The sequence below is a fragment of the Schistosoma haematobium genome, chromosome 5, assembly GCF_000699445.3.
Source record: "Schistosoma haematobium chromosome 5, whole genome shotgun sequence".
NCBI lineage: Eukaryota > Metazoa > Platyhelminthes > Trematoda > Strigeidida > Schistosomatidae > Schistosoma > Schistosoma haematobium.
The window spans coordinates 5,228,199-5,249,572 of record NC_067200.1 but is presented as its reverse complement, the minus strand read 5'-3'; the positions used below and the strand labels follow the sequence as shown (position 1 = coordinate 5,249,572).

Sequence of the window (21,374 nt, the reverse complement as noted above, 5' to 3'; positions counted from 1 at the left end):
CTAGAAAAAATTATTCAAACCACTTTTGTCTAGTGAATTTCGTTGAACAAAGGAAAAATATTTTTCTATGATAAAAACTTCAATTATGTTAGAATAATAGTAAAATAGGGTTAAGATGGTGTGGTGTGTGTTACTGATGTTGATAGATATAAGTAGTATGTATCATCAATCGAAAGTGAAATGCCTTGTAGTGTCGGTTATTATGTTAAGCCCATATACCTTATTCTAGCTTTCGGACAGCCTATTCTATTCATTCTAATTGAGTCACATACTGACCTTGTTGTTTATTCGCTTATCAATATCTTGACTGTTTTTATATGAGCGCGTAGGTGTGTGTACATTTCTTATCCCTTTACTCATCACATGTCTGTAACTTACTTTTGTGTAACTATAACTATTTATTAACGCTTGGTTAAATGGGCGTTGGCTTACCAGCCATCTCCACTCTGCGTTGTTTCTCTTCTTTCTATTCCATTCGCTTTATATACAAAATATATGTGTTCAAAAGTCCATTCTCGTTATTTGACTTATTTAATTCCATCATCGACTAACGCGATTTAAGTCGATGATAATATACGAAAATAGGCGATAATAAACATTCATACGATCTAATTTGAGTCAGATCCATGGACCACTAAAGCCTAATGGCAGAAAGTTAAGAAGATTGACGAAGAGAGAACGAGAACAGAGAATGATTAGTGTGGAAATGAAAGAAGGTTCGTAGATTTTCACGAAGATATCCTATACTTTGTATTGTTCAAATACATTCGATTGTCCTCCCCCCCATGACTACAAAATACTCTTATATTTATATTTAAGAATAAATTGATCATAATAATCAATACTTACGTTCTATTGTTCCAGTATTTGGTACAACAATTACAGCATAACCATTCGATTTAACTGATATATGTTCATTAATTAATTTAGAATTTGATTGATTTAATGGAATTTTACGATGACGTTGATTAGGTAATTGTGTTGAACCAATTATTAATTGAGGTAAATGGTCTATTCCATTTGAATTGAATTGTTTTAATGAAAATTCATCTGAATTAACACGTTTTATACGCTGAGGTGATTGACTTTTTTCACGTCTCTCTGAACCGATATATTTATACGCAACCTTTGTATTTAGTTATATTTAACAAACAAACAAACAAAAGAAGATTGAGTAAGATTATAGGTATGAATTCCTTTATATGACAAGATTATAATATTGTGAACGAACTAATCAGATTTAAGATAACAGATCTTGAATTTTGGCACGAAACCCCGTCATCCAGTTGGTTAAAGATGGGGTCGTTAACCCTATGTCCAATCCTTCTTCTTTACCCGGGCTTAGGACCGTCAGTAACTCTAGAAGAGCTACATGCTACAGGATGTATAACAAATTGAAAGATCTGGAAAAGATTGCCCAGGACAGGGTTGGGTAAAGAGTACTGGTAAGTGGCGTATGCTCCTCCACGAGGAGTAACAGGCGTAAGTAAGTATTATATATTATATTATATTTTAAGTCTATGATGGTGTACTTCATTTGAACAATTCTCAGAGTGACAAAAGTTGTTAGTTTTGTGCCAAATAGCATGGAACCCGGGTCCACGGCATCCTGTTGAATACCTTTAACCACCATCCTATCTCAGTATAGAGCACGCAATGTCGAGTCACCTAGACTAATGAACACCGAATTCATAGAAGTTTACAACTGAACGTGAAAAAAATTCTAAGTTAAGTATAACCATTATGTACAAACAAAATTTGTTAGATTCTCATGGTTGATTCTTCAATTTGACAATCTATGTATTCAATTAACTAGCAAGGGTATATAAATTTCTAGGTAGTTTTTCCGTGTCATTTATAGTCACCAACAACACAGTGTAGTTTAACACTGTTGATATTCAACTTGATCTGGGTCCTGATGTAGATTAAATTAATTACGATCTAATTACATTGGTTTTGCTTCGTTAATCAATCACTTTTGTAACTGTTATTATATAAATCTCAACAGTGTTTTGAAATCAGAAGGCAATAAGATGCGGCGACTACTGTTTATCAGCGGATAGAACAGATAACAAACGAATTCAAAGCGGAGAGGCGAATATGTGTATACGAGCAAATACAGAGGCAAATTTATAGTCAAATCGAATAAGGCGCAGCTAGGTAATACAAAGGCTAATAATAGTATTCAAGTACGTATATACATGGGGAAAAGAATGAATCATTGAGCGATATTTAGGCGGTTAGCATTTTAGCTAGAGAGAGATATGCACGTAGGCTGTTATGTGATCAAGGTAAACGTTTATGCAGATATGATAGTGATCATAATAGTACAAAGATATAAGCGAATTGTTACTGTTCCAATAACATTGTCTGTTAAGTAAGTTAATAAAAGGGTTTGACAAAAGTTAATCGTATTTGAAATGGGTTGTAGGATAGTTGCTTTATAATAAGGAATGATAGAATCAGTCAGTACGTTAGCAACAATGCAGAATTTCGTATGTACATACATCAGTTCAAGTTGCCATACCACATGATACAATAAAGTCATATAATGAATAAGTATTTAATCAAGACTTGATTTGATTTGAAAATAAACACTTTTTTAAAAAGAAATAATCGAATATAGGAAAGAGTATAAATCAGAATTAAGTAGACTAGGATCTTTGGATCACATTCATCCAAAAGCATATTATTATTTGTTTATTTCCCAATCACTTGATGGCGTATTTTTACGTTTATGACACTGAATAATAATGTTCGCCCATCTCTGATATAAATTCTTCAAAGTTTTTGCATAGAATGTGATATTTTTGTAAGCACTAGTGTTTTGACTGGTTGTTGAACTTATTTACGCCCCTTACCCTTCGTAGAGGAGAACAGTCCACGCACTAGCATTCTTCATTCAACTCCGTCCTGAACAATCCTTTCCAGTTGTCTCCAGATTCTGTCCATCCTTTTCATGTTTACTTCCAATTCTTGACGTAGTGTGCTCTTCGACCATCCTCTTTTCCATTTCTCTTCAGGATTCCAAGTTGAGACATACCTCCTGATGCAGTTTGGTGATTTCCTCAATGTATGCTTTATCCACTTCCAGCGTCTTTTCCTAATTTGCTCTTCAAATGGAAACTGGTTTGTTCTCTCCTATAGAGGGCTGTTGCTGATGGTATCTGGCCAACAACGCATATTGAGTATCTTGCGTAGACAACTATTAATAATTACTTGTACCTTCTTGATGATGGTTGTTGTAGTTCTCCAAGTTTCAGCTCCGTACAGTAGGATTGTCTTGACGTTCGTATTAAAGATTCTGATTTTGATATTAGTTGTCCGTTGTTTTGAGTTCCATATGTTCTCCAACTGTAGGAATTCTATCCTTGCTTCGCCAATCCTTGCGTTTATGTCTGCATCAGATCCTCCTTGTCCATCGATGATGCTTTCCAGGTACGTGAAATATTCCACATCTTCCAGAGCTTCTCCATGAAGTGTGATTGTGTTGGTGTTCTCTGTGTTGTATTTGAGGGTCATGCTCTTTCCCTGGTGTACGTTGAGGCCTACTGTTGCACAGTAGTTGCTGCTGCTACAGTGGTTGCCTTTATCTGCATTTGTTCGTGTGCATGGGATAGGAGGACCAGGTCATCTGCAAAGTTCGAATCGTGTGATTGCATCCAAGCTGTCCACTGTATTCCGTGCTTCCCTTTAGATGTGGAGGTCTTCATAATCTAGTTGACCACCTGAAGAGATAGGAAAAGCGAAAGTAGGCAGTCTTGTTTGACTCACTTGAAATGCATCTGTCAATTGTGCTACATGCACCACTTTACAGTGTAGTCCGTCGTATGAGTTCCGGATGATAATGACATTCTTTTCAGGTACACCATAATGTTAAAGAAGTTTCCATAAGGTCCTCTTATCTATACTGTCAAACGCCTTCTCATAGTTAATGAAGCCGAGGAATTAGTGACGAGTTCCACTCAACTGATTGCTCAGCGATGATCCCTAGTGTCGTGATTTGGTCTGTGCACAACCGATCCTTACGGAATTCAACCTGTTGATTTTGATGTTGGGCGTCTATTGGGTCTTTCACCGAGTTCAACAAAACTCTGTTCAAAACCTTTCTTGCTAATGACAACAATATGATTCCTCTGCAGCTGATTTCTCACACTTACTCACATTTCTTAATGAGGTGTCCTTCTTTCCTGTCCATCAGCATTTGTTCTTCCCCCAAATCTTCCTAAATAGAACGTGATACATGCTTGCAGTTATTTCTATGTCTGACTTCAGAGTTTCAGCTGGTATATTATCAAGTCTTACTGCTTTCCCACTCTTGATTTGTTTAATAGTAATCCGAATTTCCTCGATCGTTAGTGGAGTGACATCTATAGAAGGAAATGGTTGTTCAAAGTTAAGAAAAAATTACCTGAGTATTTTAACTCTTACTCTTTAAATAGTATCCATCCTAAAAAATGATTCAAACTATTTACATATCAATAAACAAGAAGAAAAATAGACAAAGTAAACACTTTACAACTAACACTGTCTAATACCATACTATTTATACTATTCAAATGAATTAATATTTATCTAAACTGAAATTTTAGACAAAATATAGATATCCAACGGTGTTAATGTCTAACTTCCACTAATCCACGAAATTGAGTTCACGGAGTTCAACCGGGTCAGTTGTGAGATAGTAACTCACTGAAGACAATTGTAGATTTGTCGCTCAATTCCGTGGACTAGTTTAAGTTAAACATTAACACCTTTGGAGGCCGGCCGGCTCAGTGTTCTAGTGGTTAAGTGCTCTCGCGCGAGGCCAGTAGGTCCTGGGTTCGAATCCCGGGTGGGGGCGGGATCGTGGATGCCCACTGCTGAAGAGTCCCACAATAGAACGAAACGGCCATCCAGTGCCTCCAGGTTTTCAATGGTGTTCTAGCTTCAATTGACTCATGATCTTAGCAATTGAAATTACTAAAATCTCCACAAAACCCCCTTCTGATAAATTATAGATAATTTCATTAATATCATTACATAACAGTTAAATATGTTAATTCTCCTTATCACTCAAGAAAACAAAATTGATAATACAGTTGACGATAACTTCAACATGGACAAAATTCATATGATCATAATTAATATGGTTCATATCAGAAACGACAACGAGACTGCTGAGAACTTTTGGAATAGATGTTGAACACAAACTAACCAAATTCCTACAATCAATTCTATGCAAACCAAAGGATGATATGACGAAAGAAGACAAACTAAACATTATTTATAAAATAATTTGTGACAACTGCAAAAGATACTACATCGGACAAAGCGAACGCCCTCTTCATCTTCACCTGCATGAACAACAATTAGCAGTCAAACGCCATGACATATCCTCACTTATATCAATGCACATGGACAATTGTGGACACACATTCGACTGGAAAAATGTGAATATTTTGGATAGAGGAGAATTTTTCGAGGCTTAGCACTGAAGTCAGTCAGAAATAAACAAGCACCTTGAAATCAATCCAATTTATCAATCGATCAGGAAAATTATGCTCAAACATAGGAACAAAAATTAAACCAATGTAAAATACACTCAAAACAAAGAAGTAAACAATGGCAGGTTAAAGGTCAACAAGAAATAATCAACATCGAGGTGTACAAGACAAGCTGTGAACCACATGTGAAGAAATTCGAACACTTCACTTCTACCTGAAGTCTGTGCTGATGATGTTGTTCAGAAGAACGATGGAAGCTCCATGATCAAACCATTCAGATCCGAGAACAAAACTACATCATAACATGGTTTATTTGTTTGTTTGAATCGAAAATGATGGTACTCTCTTGTTAACAAAAAAGAATTATTATTGATTTAAGGAACAGATAAAATTGTAAAACAAACAAAAACAAAGATGTTGCATATTGGAAAATAATAATGAATGTTATTAGATTGAATAGAATGGGATAAGGGAAACCAATAGTTAACTTGTATCATAGTATTCTCTTGATGAAATCTGGCTTTGGTTTCGATTTCATATGGGCCTATGTGTTTTTAAGAAAAAAATTGAGATGTACAATAAAGAAGATACTTGATGGAATACTTTGCTTCATATAGGTTTCATGCTAGTTGGTACTCATTAGCAGAGTGTACTTTTGTTCTTGAATGGACTGATACTCTATGTGTGATTCGAATTTGAGTGGTACAACACATTTTAGGCAGTTACCATTGATCGGGTTGTGAGTGACCACTTGTACATTGAGTAACAATCAATACCACTTTTGGAATCATATGCAGTATATTAAGATGCTAAGTGTTTATATGTCAGATTATTCAAACTAGCAGCTATATTTCAACTTGGTTTGTAGAACTTGATCAATTTTAAAGGACTAGACAAACATATCTGTGATAACTACTTAGTAATGAGTTAGTTATTTACTAGTGTTGAATTGCAAAATCGAATAGAACAACTGTTGATCGTTACGATTGGTGGGGATTATCTACTATTAATTAATTTCAATAGTTGAGACCATGAGTCAATTGAAGCTAGAACATCATGGAAAACCTGGAAGTACTGGACGACCGTTTCTTCCTATTGTGGGACACCTCAGCAGTGCGCAGATAGTGACTCACTGAAGATAATGGTTGGTGTGTTGCTCAATTCCGTGGATTAGTTGCAGATAGGTATTAACATCATTGGATGCCGGCTCAGTGGTCTGGAAGTTAAGCGTTCACTCACGAGACCGATAGGTCCTGGGTTCGAATTTCGCGAGACAGGATCGTGGATGAGTAATGCTGAGGAGTCCCACAATAGAACGAAACGGCCGTCCAGTGCTTCCAGGTTTTCCATGGTGGTCTAACTTCAATCGACTCATGATCTCAACTACTGAAATTAATATGATATCCACAAAATCCCATTTTGATATTAACTAATTGTTAAGTGGTTATTCTTGACTCGCTTCTGAATGCTCATCGATCCTTTTTGTAATAATTTATTAAAAAGAATTTAAAACATATCAGTCAGTCAGCTACAGCGTAGGACCAGGCACATATGTGCATCTCTTCAAGCTGCAATACCTCATTAACGCAACAAGATAAACACCAAATTCATAGAAGTAGTTAATTTAATGGTGGCAATACATAAAAGAAAGACTGTATATAAGGATATAGTACAGGAAGAAAGAGTTAGTTCGTAGAAAGTTATGAAGCGATTTTAATCCCATAGTTTAACGGAAGACAGAGAGTTTATACACCTACACCATTGTGATCTATTCTGAGCCATGTCACCCATAGTCTCTGTCCCTTGGTTACGAAGTCGTGCGGACTCCAACCAAGTAGTCTGCATCTACCAACATGGCTCAGATTAGCAGTTAGTGACTTCAAGCACTGATGCAACGTTTGGGTTTGGCCACCATTGACTTTCTTCCAACCATCCTCAACATATTCATCAAATTAAGAAAACACATCCGAAAAAACGCATGAGAAAACGTATCTCTCTTACTTGAGGTCGTGCTGTTACTGTATTGACATAACGACTTGACTTTGAAACTGGTGGTAGCTTTTCATTTCGATCAGAATCTTTATCTAAATTCTCTTCATCTTTCCCTGCTGACAAATCATTATTATTTACTAAATGTTGATTTTCTTGTATTGGCGAACCACGATAGATATGACCATCCATACCTTGTAAATTAAGAGTTTCTCTAGAGAACAAAAAGAAGACGATTTCGAATGAAAGCAAGAAGAAACTAAATAGACAATAAAGATGATGAAAAATATTTTTAATTCAGGAGAAAGAGATCGAAAGTGTTGTGTCCTCTGAACTGAATAGTTTAGTTGTGAAGTTTTCGTCGTCTTTCTAGATAGTAAAGTCAGTACATACTTCGAAATGAAACAAACTGTTAGAATTACTCTACAATTGACAAATACTTCGTTTTTTTCCTGAGTTAATGTCCAGAATTTTGTAGTTGTTGTCTGGATTTTAATTTTAGTTAACTTATTTCTGTGCTTTATCTCTGACCTCACTGTCGTTTATCTCTTTTTTTAGTGAATCAGAGATTAGATCGATTTTGACCTGTCTTTTAATTGATGCGTAGCAAGAATCCCAGGTTCTTTATGATTCTCTGACTTCATTTAGTTCTAAAAGGCCCCTAAATGCCCTGGCACGGCCGAGGGTGGGGAGAATTAGCTCTCCCTCTCGAAATGCTCTCAAACGGCCACGTGTATAGAGTCACTGTCGGGGAAGTTCTACTCACTACCTTCTCGTGGCATTACTGTTGTTTACGAAATTGAGAGGATTACTCAGCAGTGATTAATCACGACCTATCCCATATTCGAAGTCAAGAATTTCAGCTCTCTCTGGAGACTTCTAGTATAACTGTTGTCACCAATCTCATTGGGAGATCATAATTTTATAACATGAGTTGATTAAAACCGGAAGCCATCTTAGGGGTTCTAGTGGCAATGTTTATCGCGTGACCCGAAGGTTCTACATTCTGTTGCTGATATGATTGCGGGTTAGTACCACCATGGAATCCCATATTATGTTTGAAATCTGTTTGGTTCATCCTGGTTTTCAGTGTTTAGTCTATTAGTCAAGTGTAACGTAAAACTTGGCACATGTATAACCACTACAATAAAACAGAGTGGTAAAATTATCAAGATAAATCACACAGTTGTAGAAATGGTAACAACATCAGTAGTAGTAGTAGTAGTAGTAGTAGTAGTAGTAGTAGTAGTAGTAGTAGTAGTAGTAGTAGTAGTAGTAGTAGTAGTATAAAAGATAGTAAAACTATATTGCATAAGTGAATAACTTCATCATTTCAACATTTAATCTGCTGTCATTATACAAAATTCCATAACATTCGGATTACCTGTGAGTATATGGAATGGAAGACTTTGTTGTGACATCACCATCATGAAGAGAGCTAAATGAAAATAATTAAAATGTTATGTTGTTTTAATATATGGATTGATCATGCTAATATGAGAGTATGTTGTTTATTAGATCAAAACTTAGAACGTAACAAGCTGATTACTGAATCTCATCAGAATTTTGAATTGGAACTTTGTTGACTGGGCTACAAAACTTAACTGTTAAATAAAAATCAACTTCATTTTAGTCTCTCAATGTCACAGTGGAAAAGTTCCCGTGAAACGTTTGTCACTAGTACGGTTCGTCTACGAAAGAAAGAGCATATTGTACGGTAGTTCACTCTGTATTACTCTGTCTCTGAAAAACATGGATTGCTAATGTTCAGTCATTGATCTCTTCGAGTCAATGTCTACATTTGCTGAAACCATAGAATGATGTCAAGATTAGGCATAAGTTCACTAGGTTTAAATGCCTGTTCGGTTTGCATTATTTCTGAAATTTCATCAGCTGACATCGTTGGATTATGTTTTACTCATGGTAAGGGGCCGCTAGTTCGGATGCTTTATGCTCTCTGCTATTGGAGTAAACTGTAAAAAAAGGCCAACAGTAAGAAGATCGAAATTTGGCATCAATTCACGAAGGTATTAAATGTTAGACTAAAATATATTTCGAAGTACACAGATACATCTTGCGGCCCATTTCATTTTGGTAACCGATAATTGGAAAGCTTAAGCTATATAGGACGAGATTAGTTCCACTGAGGCAGCAATACAGATGTATTTTATCTCTTAATAAATTCAAGTTTTACATCTATCAGTTATTTAATTCAGGTATACACGATTATTCAACCTATTCTGCCAATGAAAGGCCAAGAAATGTCTAAAAAGTCATAATTAACAAATCAAATAATGTTTACACAAATTCTAGTTAAGTGTATACCAGTCCTTCTAGCCTAGACAAGGAAATATAGGCTAAGACCATGATGAAATGCATTACAGGTATTCTTCACTAGTATGCAATGTTTATAGTCTTTTACCTGAAGGGAAGCGGAAAAAAGGTAGGCAAAAGAACATACTACGTCGGGAAATAGAAGCAGATATGAAAATGATGAATAACAACTGGAAAGAACTGGAAAGCATTGCTTAGGACAGAGTTGGATGGAGGGTGCTGTTGGGCGGCCTATGCTCCTTCACGAGGAGAACAGGCGTAGATACCATGTTAGCATATACACTTAATAGGTCTAGACTCGGTTAATCAATCACTCTGAGTGTTCTTAGCTTTGAAAAATAGAAATATCATTAGGTTGATTGAAATAAGTTTCATTATTCTTCATGTGGGAATTGTCTCAATACGTTGTAATTTAAGATCTAATAATTAGAATTTAGATTTGAATAATATTGACAACATCAGTCTGACTAAATCAGTTCATTGAACAATGATCTTTTACTTACTGACTGTTAATATAAAGATAGATATATCAGAGTTTTGATAGAAAATTGTGTTATACAGGCAATAGATGAGGATAACAAATTATCATAGCCATAATGTGTCAATGAAATGAAAGTGTTAGACATGTCGTGAGAAATTAGATGTTCAGCATTTAACACGGAGAAAAACCCGACGATGAAGAAGGCGGGAACAATGATTGGAATGAGTTCGAATCCATCGGATGGCTTGACTTGACCTTACAGGCGTGATCATTATTAAGTGTTAACATATACCTTTTATTCATATTAAATATATTGTTCTATCTCCAGCCTAAGTATGTTCTTCATCATGTATTGGTAATTGTTACGACACGATAAGTTGGTGTAGACAATAATGTGACATCCATGTAAGATCTTATAGATTAGGCAGTTACATCATGACAAATCTACCATTTTAGGATTAAGTCTATTATTAGAGCGGTACTGATATCATAGTAAACCATAATTCTACAGACTAAAGAATAACGTATAAGAATGGGTTTTGTGGAGAATTTTAGAAATTTCACAGGTTGAAATCATGAGTCAGTTGAAGCTAGACCATAGGACGAAACGGCCGTCCAGTGCTTCCAGGTTTTCAATGGTGGTCTAGCTTTAACTGACTCATGATTTCAACCTGTGAAATAACGTATAAATAAATTACTGATTATCCCGAAGAGCTCAATGACTAAGATAATAAATACAATTTGAGCTTTTTCGAATAGCTATCAATACAGGTACATTTTAAGCACTATTATCCAGTATCATTTATCTTCTAGGTAAGCTACTTAGGTTGCAAATTAACTGATACGGTACGGTGTTTTAGACGTGTTAAGGTTCGTTAATCCTTATCCGGTGATGTCGGATTGGCTTTTCTAGAAATGGTTTTTGTTTCTCATGGCTCACAAACCCGCCATGTGGATATTATTTTGTGAGGGAATTATTATTCTCAGGTCTTGGCGAGCGGGCGTCGCACCATGGAAAAGTATAGTCTATATGTATACCGGCAGCACATAAGTTATCAGTCATGCAACCAATAGAATATATATAGGTATATTCCATCACATGGGAGGGTAGATGGTCACCATTCCCTTTAAGCATATTTACTACAACTAACCGTCACTTACGAATTACATGCATATCACTAGTACAAAGGCTTTCGCTCTTGCACTTCATGACATACAAATAAGCATAAACACTCTATCAGGGAAGGTTGATGATCACCTCTCCTTAGTATTTACCATCATATGTTTAGACCGCTTATTTTATTAAACATATGGTAGGCATTTTTTTTCAGATTACGTTCCTTGTACTAACCCACTTGCGTACCCTTTGCATATTACCAACATACATAAACCATACAAACCAAAACCTACTCAATTCTTATAGATAAGCATACACATTGGACAGTCCGTAAAATTTGTATGGAGCCCCGAGTAAATATTTTGGCAACTAAATTTAACAAACGGTATTATCAATAAAACAAAACACTTAATTAAATTAGTTCAAATATCAGATGGCAACAAAAAATTTAAAATATTAACCTTTTACACGTTGTTGCACGTGATTTTCTTTTGGACGATGGTGCAGTTGTATGCGTTCCACCACATTGACGTGGTGTACCACCATAAACATCATAATAATTACAATTATATCTAATTCAAAAATGAAAGAAAGAAAGAAATAGGGAAGATAACAGCAATAAATTGTACTAATGTAACCTTTTTCTTAGAAGACTCCTGCCTACAACGTACATTGATTCCATTCAACAATATATATACATAGACAGATAGAACATGAATTGTCTATTTAAAATACCGAGCATATTGTTATTGTTGATCATAGAATGTTGAAATCATTTTCATGTTATTTGTCTGATTTCTTTAGAAATAACAAGATTGTTTTGATTTGTATCTTGTTGTTTATTAAATTAACATTTGAATTTATTTCATGTTGTTTGTTTGTATCTACCCGTTGATGTTTAGGACTGAAATTGGTCAGTTTCTTATTGACATATGTTTATCCTATGGGGATTAACTCGATATTGCCTTAAGTTATAAGCATTATAAGTAAAGATCGATAAGAGGCTACCTAGTAGTTATTGGGACTTAGTAGTTATGTGGATAATGCGATGGTGTCCAAAGTAAACCGGATTAGGTTCGAATCTTGAAGTAGATATCGACTCAGGTGTATATAAATCTGTCGAACGAGTCCCAAATAAAACGAGGTGTGATTCCACTGCTAGCCGCTATCCACCTTTACATATACCATTAACATTTGATTTAAAAATATGACTAATATAATGATTTTATCAGTATGATTGGATTTGTAGAGATGAGGATTTACAAAGTGACGTTCTAGATCGGCACTAGATGATAAGTCATATAAGATATTAGTCATAATCCACTAATTTGTCCTGTGTTCGAACCCTGGATGCTAGATGGTGATGTGTACTGTTGAAGTTGTCCTATGCCATAAAGAACACAACAGCTCAGTGCTTTCAAATCTTCAGTAATAATTTAAACACGCGTTGATTTCAGAAAGTAAGAACTTTACAGGTCACTTAATAGATTACATTAATTCATCTGAATTATCAAGCATATGTATACGTGTGAAAGAAAAAAACTCATACACACTACATCATACTACATACAGATAAATAAATGGGTAAACAGGTGCATTGCCATTAACTATAAAAGGAATAAGGTACAATGTGTGCATGTGTGCATATTGTTGTAACGTAGTAAAATAGGCTTAGAGATTAGAATTTATTTAAGACATAATAAACAATGTCATAAGTTTAAAAATTACTTAGATACCAATGTATGTACCGATTTGTCGGTGAGATTTTTATTATTTTTGGATTCCATTAAGTAAGTAAGTAAGTAAGTAGGTAATTCAGTGAATCATTGAAATTACCATCTGGTCTAAATAATAGAGAATAGATTATCAGTGTTAAATTATGAACATCTTGATGTTATGAGATATATTAGTAAAATGTATGTATATAATAAGTTGTTGTAAATATATGGAACTTAAAACAACTGTTTGTCAACCAATATCAAAGTTGCAATCTTCAATACGAACGTTCAGACAGTTCTACTGTATGGAACTGAAACGTGGAGAACTACAACAACCAGCATTAACAAGGTACAAGAATTTATTAATAGTTGTCTACGCAAGATACTCAACATTCATTGGCCGGATACCATCAGCAACAGTCTTCTATAGAGGAGGACAAGCCAGCTTCCATCTGAAAAGGAAATTTGGAAGTGGATAGGACATACATTGCGGAAATCACCAAACTTCATCAGGAGGAAAGTCATAACTTGGAATCCTGAAGGAAAGCAGAAAAGAAGAATGTCGAAGAACACACTATGTTGGGTTTTGGAAGCAGATATGAAAAGGATGAATATCAGCTATAAAGAACTGGAAACGATTGTCCAGGACAAGGTTGGATGGAGAATGCTGGTGGGCGACCTATACTCGTTCACGAGGAGTAACAGGCATAAGTAAGTAAGTAAGTAACGTTGTTGCAAATGCCGTTAAACAAGACCACTGAATTGTTTATTAGAATAAAAGGTTTGTATAACTTGTTCAATTTGTATTCATATGTATTTCGAACAACGACACGCTAAAAGAGATTGATCAATTACACTCTTAAATATCAGCGGAAGATCCAAAAAATCAATACAAAAATGGATTAAAATCCACCCCACTACACAAGTCAGTGGATATCTGGACTCAGTAGCTAAGTGGATGATATGATAGCGTTTGAAGTGAACGGTACTGACTTCAAGTCCCAGAGTAAATATCAACCGTGTTTACAGCAAGCCAATCTTGTAAATGAGTCTTGAATAGAACGAAACGTGAGTTTTAGATTCCATTGCTAGCCACCAGCCATCTCTGTTCAACTTGTAATTTAATGATAATAGTTGAATATAAACTAGATCATCATTGAAAACCTGGATGAACTGGACAGCCATTTCGTCTTAGAATGGGACACCCCATCAGTGCTCTTTCACAATCCCTCAAGTGGGCCTCGAAACCCCGACCTTGGTCTCGCTAGCGAATGCCTACCGCCCTAGACCACTAAGCCTGAATCCAATGGTTTTAAAGCCTAACTTCAATCAGTCCATGACCACGCGCAATTCTTCATCTGTTGTCTTCGGTGGATAACACTATCTTTCCGACATCGACTGGATTCCACTGGTTTGCGCGTGAGACTGAAAGTCCTGGGTTCAAGTCTTGCATGCAGAATGTTGATTAGGAACTGTTGGGGATTTCTGTGATACGACGAAATGGCTGTCCAGTGCATTCAGGTTTTTCATGGTGCTCTAGCTTTAATCAACTCATGAATTCGACTATTGAAATTCTCTACACTTTTGAAAAGAAACAATTTATGAATAATACACACTTGAAGAGAAACTTATTCGTTATGTAACATGAATCAGTAATAAAGCAAAACAAAAATATATACAGAAAAATAAATTCCTAATAATCTCCACAACCCCTATACTGGTAACTAACATGTGCTGACCAGTGACTAGCTTCGTGAGTGAATTCTCGGAGTTCTAGTGAGAAGCCGTGACCAGTAGAGCTAATCTGTGTCGGGTAGAGACAGGTATCTACTTCAATACAATGAAAGATGGTCACTCAATTTCGTGCATTGGTTGACGTTAGACATTAACACCATTAGATGCCGGCTCAGTGGTCTAGTAGGTTAAGTGTTCGCGCGCGAGACCGAAGGCCCTGGGTTCGAATCTCGCGAGCGTGGATTTGCACTGCTGAGCAGTCCCACAATAGGACGAAACGGCCGTCCGGTAGTTCCTAGTTTTCAACGGTGGTTTAACATCAATCGGTTCATGATCTCAATCAAAAATAAAATTCTGATGAATTTCACAATTTTTGCACACATACATACACACACACACATATGATCATATTCATTCACATGATAAATCAAGATCAATTTTGTATATATTTTCTAATATTAGCGCACATTTAAATGTCATATGCACACACATTGATCACAGGGATACAAACAAAAACAAACAACAAAGAAAAAAAAAGGGAGATAGAGATAATTAAGGATGATGGAAAATGTTGACAAATGTTGAATAAAACAAAAAAAAGGAAAGATAAAAAAGGAATGTAACCAATCGATCGAAATAATAAATTCTTATCAATGATTTTGTGCATCCATTAATGATATATAGGTGAAAACGAATAGATGATAAATGGTGTAAAAATTTACCGTCTATATGGTGGATCTACATAAAATGCTTTATTAGATCGTCTGTAGACAAAATAGATGAAAAGCAAGATAGTAATATATATATATATATATATATATATATATATATATATATGATTTCATAATGAAAAATTATTACAGTTAGTTACATAATAGTATACCCTTATGGGTTAGGGGTATTCTACATTAATTTTCAGGAGAACTCGAACACTATCTAGACCTTCATATGATCAATATTAATGATGAAAAATGATTGGTCTAGAAGTTAAGCGCTCGTATGCGAGACGGATAAGTACTGGGTTTGAATCTTGAGAGGCGGGATCGTGGATGTGTACTACTGAGGAATCCCACGATAGGACGAAACGGTCATCCAGTGCTTCCAAGTTATCTATAGTAGTCTAGTTTCAATTGATTAATGATCTTAACTATTAAAATTAATATTTTTTTATTGTGAATAAAACTAACCAATCAGGAAAAAGATAATAAGTATTGATAATGAATATAGTTTTTCTTGTTATATCCTAAAGAGTAGTAAAATTGTATTTTTGGCGTTTCGTAACCTAAGTAAGCCACTTCGTCAGAGTAAACAGATAAATAATCGACATTCAACTTAACACAAAACGTCTAAAATACAATTTTTCTACTCATTATGATATGAGAAAAATTATATTTATTATTAACTATCAAGTTCAACGATGGATAGCGGCTAACAGTGGAATCCAGGACGCGCGTTTTTTCGATTTGAGACTTGTCAGCTTGAAGTACCTGCATTTCAGAGTTAATGTTCACTCTGGGACTAGGACCCAGTACAGTTTGCTTCAAATGCCATCAAATTATTTACTTAGCTATTGAGTGCTGATAGCCACCTGCTTGTGAACATCAATTCTGAAATACAGGTACATTCAAATGACCAGTCCCAACTAGGACGAAACGCGCGTCCTGGATTCCACTGCTAACCACTATCCATCTCTACATATAATGCTTGTGAATTGAGGCAATATCGGGGCAATCCGCATAGGGCGCACATATTACCAACAAGAGACTGATCAATTGTAGTCCTAAATAACAATGGGGAGATTCAAGTAAAACAATACCGAGTGGGTTTATCAAGTTCAGGTTTGCTATGGATACCCATAATAAGTGTTAGTTGATTTTGAATAACATTTTAAATCTTACATCAACTATTATGAATGACCTTGCCGGGAAAAATTTCTTTTTACTAAAATGTTTTAAATGTTTTGACTTTTGTGATGAACTAGTTTATTACATATACTTTAGAGATACAAAAAAACTAATGAGAAAAATATATTTTAGTAGTTGAATTTATGAGTAAATGTAAGCTAGATCATCATGGCAAACTTGGAAATACTGGATGACAGTTTTGTCCTTGTATGGGACTCTTCAGAAGTAAACATTCATGATCTCCACAAACCCCTATTCTAATAATAATCATCATGTGCTCACTAGTGACTACCTTCAAGATGGATTTCGTAGAGTTCTAGTAGGAAGCCATGACCAGTGGAGTTCAATCCGTGTTGCTTAGAAACAGGTTTCTACTTCAGACAATGAAAGAATGGTTGCGCAGTCATTTATGGATCGATGGAAGTTAGACCATAGGTCCTTGGTTCGAATCTCGCACTGAAAAGGAGTCCCACAATAGGACGAAACGGCCGTTCAGTGCTTCCAGTTTTTCCATAGTGGCCTAACTCATGATCTCAACTATTGAAATAGTGTTTGTCTCGTTTATTTGTAAGAGAAGCCAAATATTGGCCAGTAACGTGTGCTTATCGTTTGACTGACTGGCTCATTGTAGCACTATTTCTATTGTATCAGTTTCATACACTACTATCAGTATCGGATTGTAGAGATTATTAAATGTTACTAATATCATGAATCAAACTGAGATAAACAAGTATTAAAAACCTGGAAGTACTGGACATCTATTTCGTCGTAGTATAGGACTCATAATGCCCTCAAATGCCCCGGTACGGCCGAGAATGGAGAGAGTCCGCTCTCCCTCTCAAAATGCTCTCACATGGCCACGCTTATATAACCTCTGCCAGGGAAGTCCTACTCACGACCTTCTCGTGGTGGAGGGTGTTGTTTACGAAAATGAGAGGACGTAAAGCGAATGTCCAGCTCGGGGTGTGGCCCCTTAAGAAAGCCACCTGCATCGGTTTGGGAACCCGGGAAGTATTACAGCTCTCATACAAATCAAACGAGATTTGTGTGGCGCATATATATCTGGCGCCCCCTTGTACCAATATCTATGTGTTCAAATAAATAATAAAAGGACTCATAAACCTCAAAAGGCATTGAATCCAAGATTTTTGTGTTTTATGGTTAGCATTCAACTATTAGATTACTAATTTACATTTCTAACTTCAGTTGACTGGCAATAATGAGCCATATTATTCAATGCTATTGATTGATAAGATATCAAAGAAGTAACCCTTAAAATTAGTCTGTTATATTGAGTGAATATTGTTGGAAATATTATACTACTACTTACTATATAGAATAGTTAAACTTTATTCAGTCATAAGTACTAATAACATTTTCATAGTAATTTAATTTCACTTAATCAGTTGTTGAAGATTCGTATACCAACTACTTATTTCTTGTTATCAATAACTTAAGGTAGAAAAACATTTGGTTTTGAATAGTATTCTTTCCTTCTATAATGTTGTCATGCAATACAAATGGTCAGTCAGTCAGACAGTCAGTCAGCTACAACGTAGGATCAGGCAATATATGTGCACTCAACACAATACAAATGGTATACTACAATAGTTTATAGAATATTCTAGTCTGTATATTATGTAACTATCCTAATAGTAATCTAAATAAACTACTTATTTAGTTTTAGTGATATATTCAATTATGATCTAGATCTAATTGTATCTCAATTAGTTTCTCTCTTGCATTCTATTAAGGATTTTGATTTGGAAAATATCACACACACACACACAAAGCAAAATAAACAATTTTCGGTCACTAAATGATCTTTTAGTTTGATTCTCTACTTCTATGATTTCTTCAATGCTTCGGGTGTGTGTGTGTGTATTTGTGTCTCACCCCTTCATCATCTTTCAAATCCCTTTTCTAAGCTTACCCACTTCATTTTATACAGTACCGAAGCTTATATTATAAGAAGAGTTTTATGTAGGTAAGAGAAGAACAAGTAGCTTCATTGATATAAGAGTATCCCTGATTATCATCGTTTTTTTCCTTCTTCTATGCATACTTCACTTTAATGAATTAAAAATTAGTATCAGAAGGGGTTTTATGGAGATTGTAGTAATTCCTATAGTTGAATTCATGAGTCAATTGAAGCTAGACCACCGTGGAAAACTTGGAAGAACAGGAGGGCCGTTTCGTCCTAGTATGGGACTCCATATCAGAGGTTAGGAGCGTGCGTGCGAGACTGTTAAGTACTGGTTTTGAATCTCACGAGGCAGGATCGTGGATGTACACTGCTGAGGTGTTTTATACGAGGACGAGACGGCCGTTCAGTGTTTTTGGGTTTTCCATAGTGGTCTAGCTTTAATTGACTCATGAATTCAACTATTAAATTAAATCATTATTTAGGAATATTAAAGAAATAACAGATAACTAATGTACTTTACTATGAATTTCTAATTCATTTCAGTCTGTTTTGCGCTACTAGATGATCTGATTGATTTCCTGTTGGGTAGTTTGTTATGTCTTCAGAAATTAGATCATTTTTCAAAATTCATCTCATTCTCTAATCATTTTCTCAGTGAGTTGGTGATAAGCCCCTCAAATGCTGTGGTACAGTCAAGAGTAAGGAGAGTTAGCTCTCCCTGTTCAAATACTCTCTTATGGCTACGTGCTTACAACTAATTCCACGTGAGTCGTACTCATTGCCTTCTCGCGTTGGAAATGTTGGTTACCAAATTGCGAGGACGAAATGTGAATGTCAGAATCATCGATGAACATGGGTTATAGGATCCTAAGGAAATAAATGGCGTATGAACCGGCTACCATGAGACTGCATCTCCTTACATTGCTCCACTGCCTTTTGGATTAGACCTTTAGGTCAAAAGCTAAGGAAGTGGCCTACTAAAAAACCACCTGATTCGATTTGTACACCTGGTTAGTATTCCAGACCTCACACAAATCAAATGGTTTGTTAGGCACATATACTTTCGGTGTCTTCTTGTTTATGTGTTTAAATAAATATATAATAAATGGTGATAAGAAAGCACAGTGAAATTGGATCCATTTAATGTTTTTTCTTCTTCTTCATTAAAGTAGGTTCGATATCGTTCTTATTTAGAATTATGCATTGACTGTTCTTGGGCTTTACTAAAATACATGCCACTTTCCTCCATTCACTATGTCGATATTCAACCCAAAAGATTGTATAAATTTTCTAGAAGCTATTTCTAATTATCATCAAAAATTTGAGAATGTGTTTCAACATACTACTGAACCAATTAGGATCAAGGAAACGACTTCCAAGTCATGATGATTAAATCAATTTAGAATGAGATGACAGTTCAATTCAATAATCATCATGCTTAGTATTGAAGTTAATGTAAGGGTTATAAGTAGTATTTCAGTTTCGAATTAAAATTTGGTATATATTACAAAAAAAGTTCTTCAATCCTAATCTAGAACTCTAACAGTTAAAATACAATCATAAACGGTGAGATTATAATTTATGGACGAACCAATCACGTATAAGATGACAAGTCTCGGATTTTGGCGCAAAATTCACTCATTCATCTGAATAAATAAAGTTTTGGCATTAAAGCTGATGTTAGTTCGTGATGAAAAACCCGAAATCTAATTCCTAACCTTAATCATCAACTGTAAATCATAATTCCAATTCGTCACACAGGTTTATAACCCACATTTAGTCCTAGTTATGAGATGGACACTCTCAAAGTCACTTTAGCGTTACTCAAATGTCGTCCATAAATTATAATCTCACCGGTTTGATTTCTAAGTGACAAAAACTAACCATGATCTTCAACACTGTTCAATAGAATAGTTCAACTTTATTAAATCAATTATGTGTTTATTAAAGAGATTATTTGTATCAAATTGTCATAGATTAATTGATTACATGCATAAACAAACAGTAACTCACTTTCAGATAGGAATGGATTAAAGAATCAATAGGTAATTACACTTTACTACATTCAATATGTTAGAAATTGAATAGAGAGAGCAAGAGAAAGAAGAAGAAGAAGAAGAGGAAGAAGAAGAAGAGGGGAGAGCGGATCTCATGATAACTAATAACTTACGTTTGTATTTGATGACGTAAACTTTCCAAATCGAATGTAGTATATGGTCGTATGGATTTATTCATTGGAAATCCTCGACTATCAGCTGGGTAACTGCCTAAATATCTATTAAATTAAAGATATAAATATTGAAGTCATTTGTTTTAAAGAGTTCTATTATTCACTATTTATTAATCAATGTTCAACCAATCTCAGTAGGAAATTTGAAATAAACAATGAAGAGAAGAATGAAACAGATCAAATGTTATCATTTATTGATCATAGTAGAAGGCCTCATTGTATTGGATACTAAGATCGGATAAGGTCTGATAAATCTCCTATCAGATGACTATTAAATCAACCAGTATATACCATTCAATCAGGATTTTTCTTCATAACCATTTAAAGTTGTACTATAATTTCTTTTATTACAACGCAGCTATTCTTATTGCTTAGGTATTCTTGAACATTAATTCTGTCGACAAGTTCCCAAATCAGAATAAGGTTGAACAAGAACGAAATTCTATTCCAAATG

General features: G+C 35.1%; 1 protein-coding gene across 2 annotated transcripts in view; it reads right to left on the bottom strand.

Annotated features, from left to right (window-relative positions):
• Positions 1-21,374, bottom strand: part of QRICH2_1 (Glutamine-rich protein 2) — a 104,579-nt gene that overhangs the window by 6,205 nt on the left and 77,000 nt on the right. Inside the window, exons 14-19 of one of the 2 annotated variants that reach the window (XM_051217353.1) lie at positions 20,861-20,965; positions 15,582-15,623; positions 11,869-11,979; positions 8,860-8,913; positions 7,488-7,689; positions 850-1,126 (exon numbers count right to left, since the gene is read on the bottom strand). In XM_051217353.1, coding sequence (XP_051064743.1) covers positions 850-1,126; positions 7,488-7,689; positions 8,860-8,913; positions 11,869-11,979; positions 15,582-15,623; positions 20,861-20,965 — 791 coding nt within the window. The remainder of the gene's footprint in view (positions 1-849; positions 1,127-7,487; positions 7,690-8,859; positions 8,914-11,868; positions 11,980-15,581; positions 15,624-20,860; positions 20,966-21,374) is intronic. The other variant, XM_051217352.1, reaches the window with a different exon arrangement.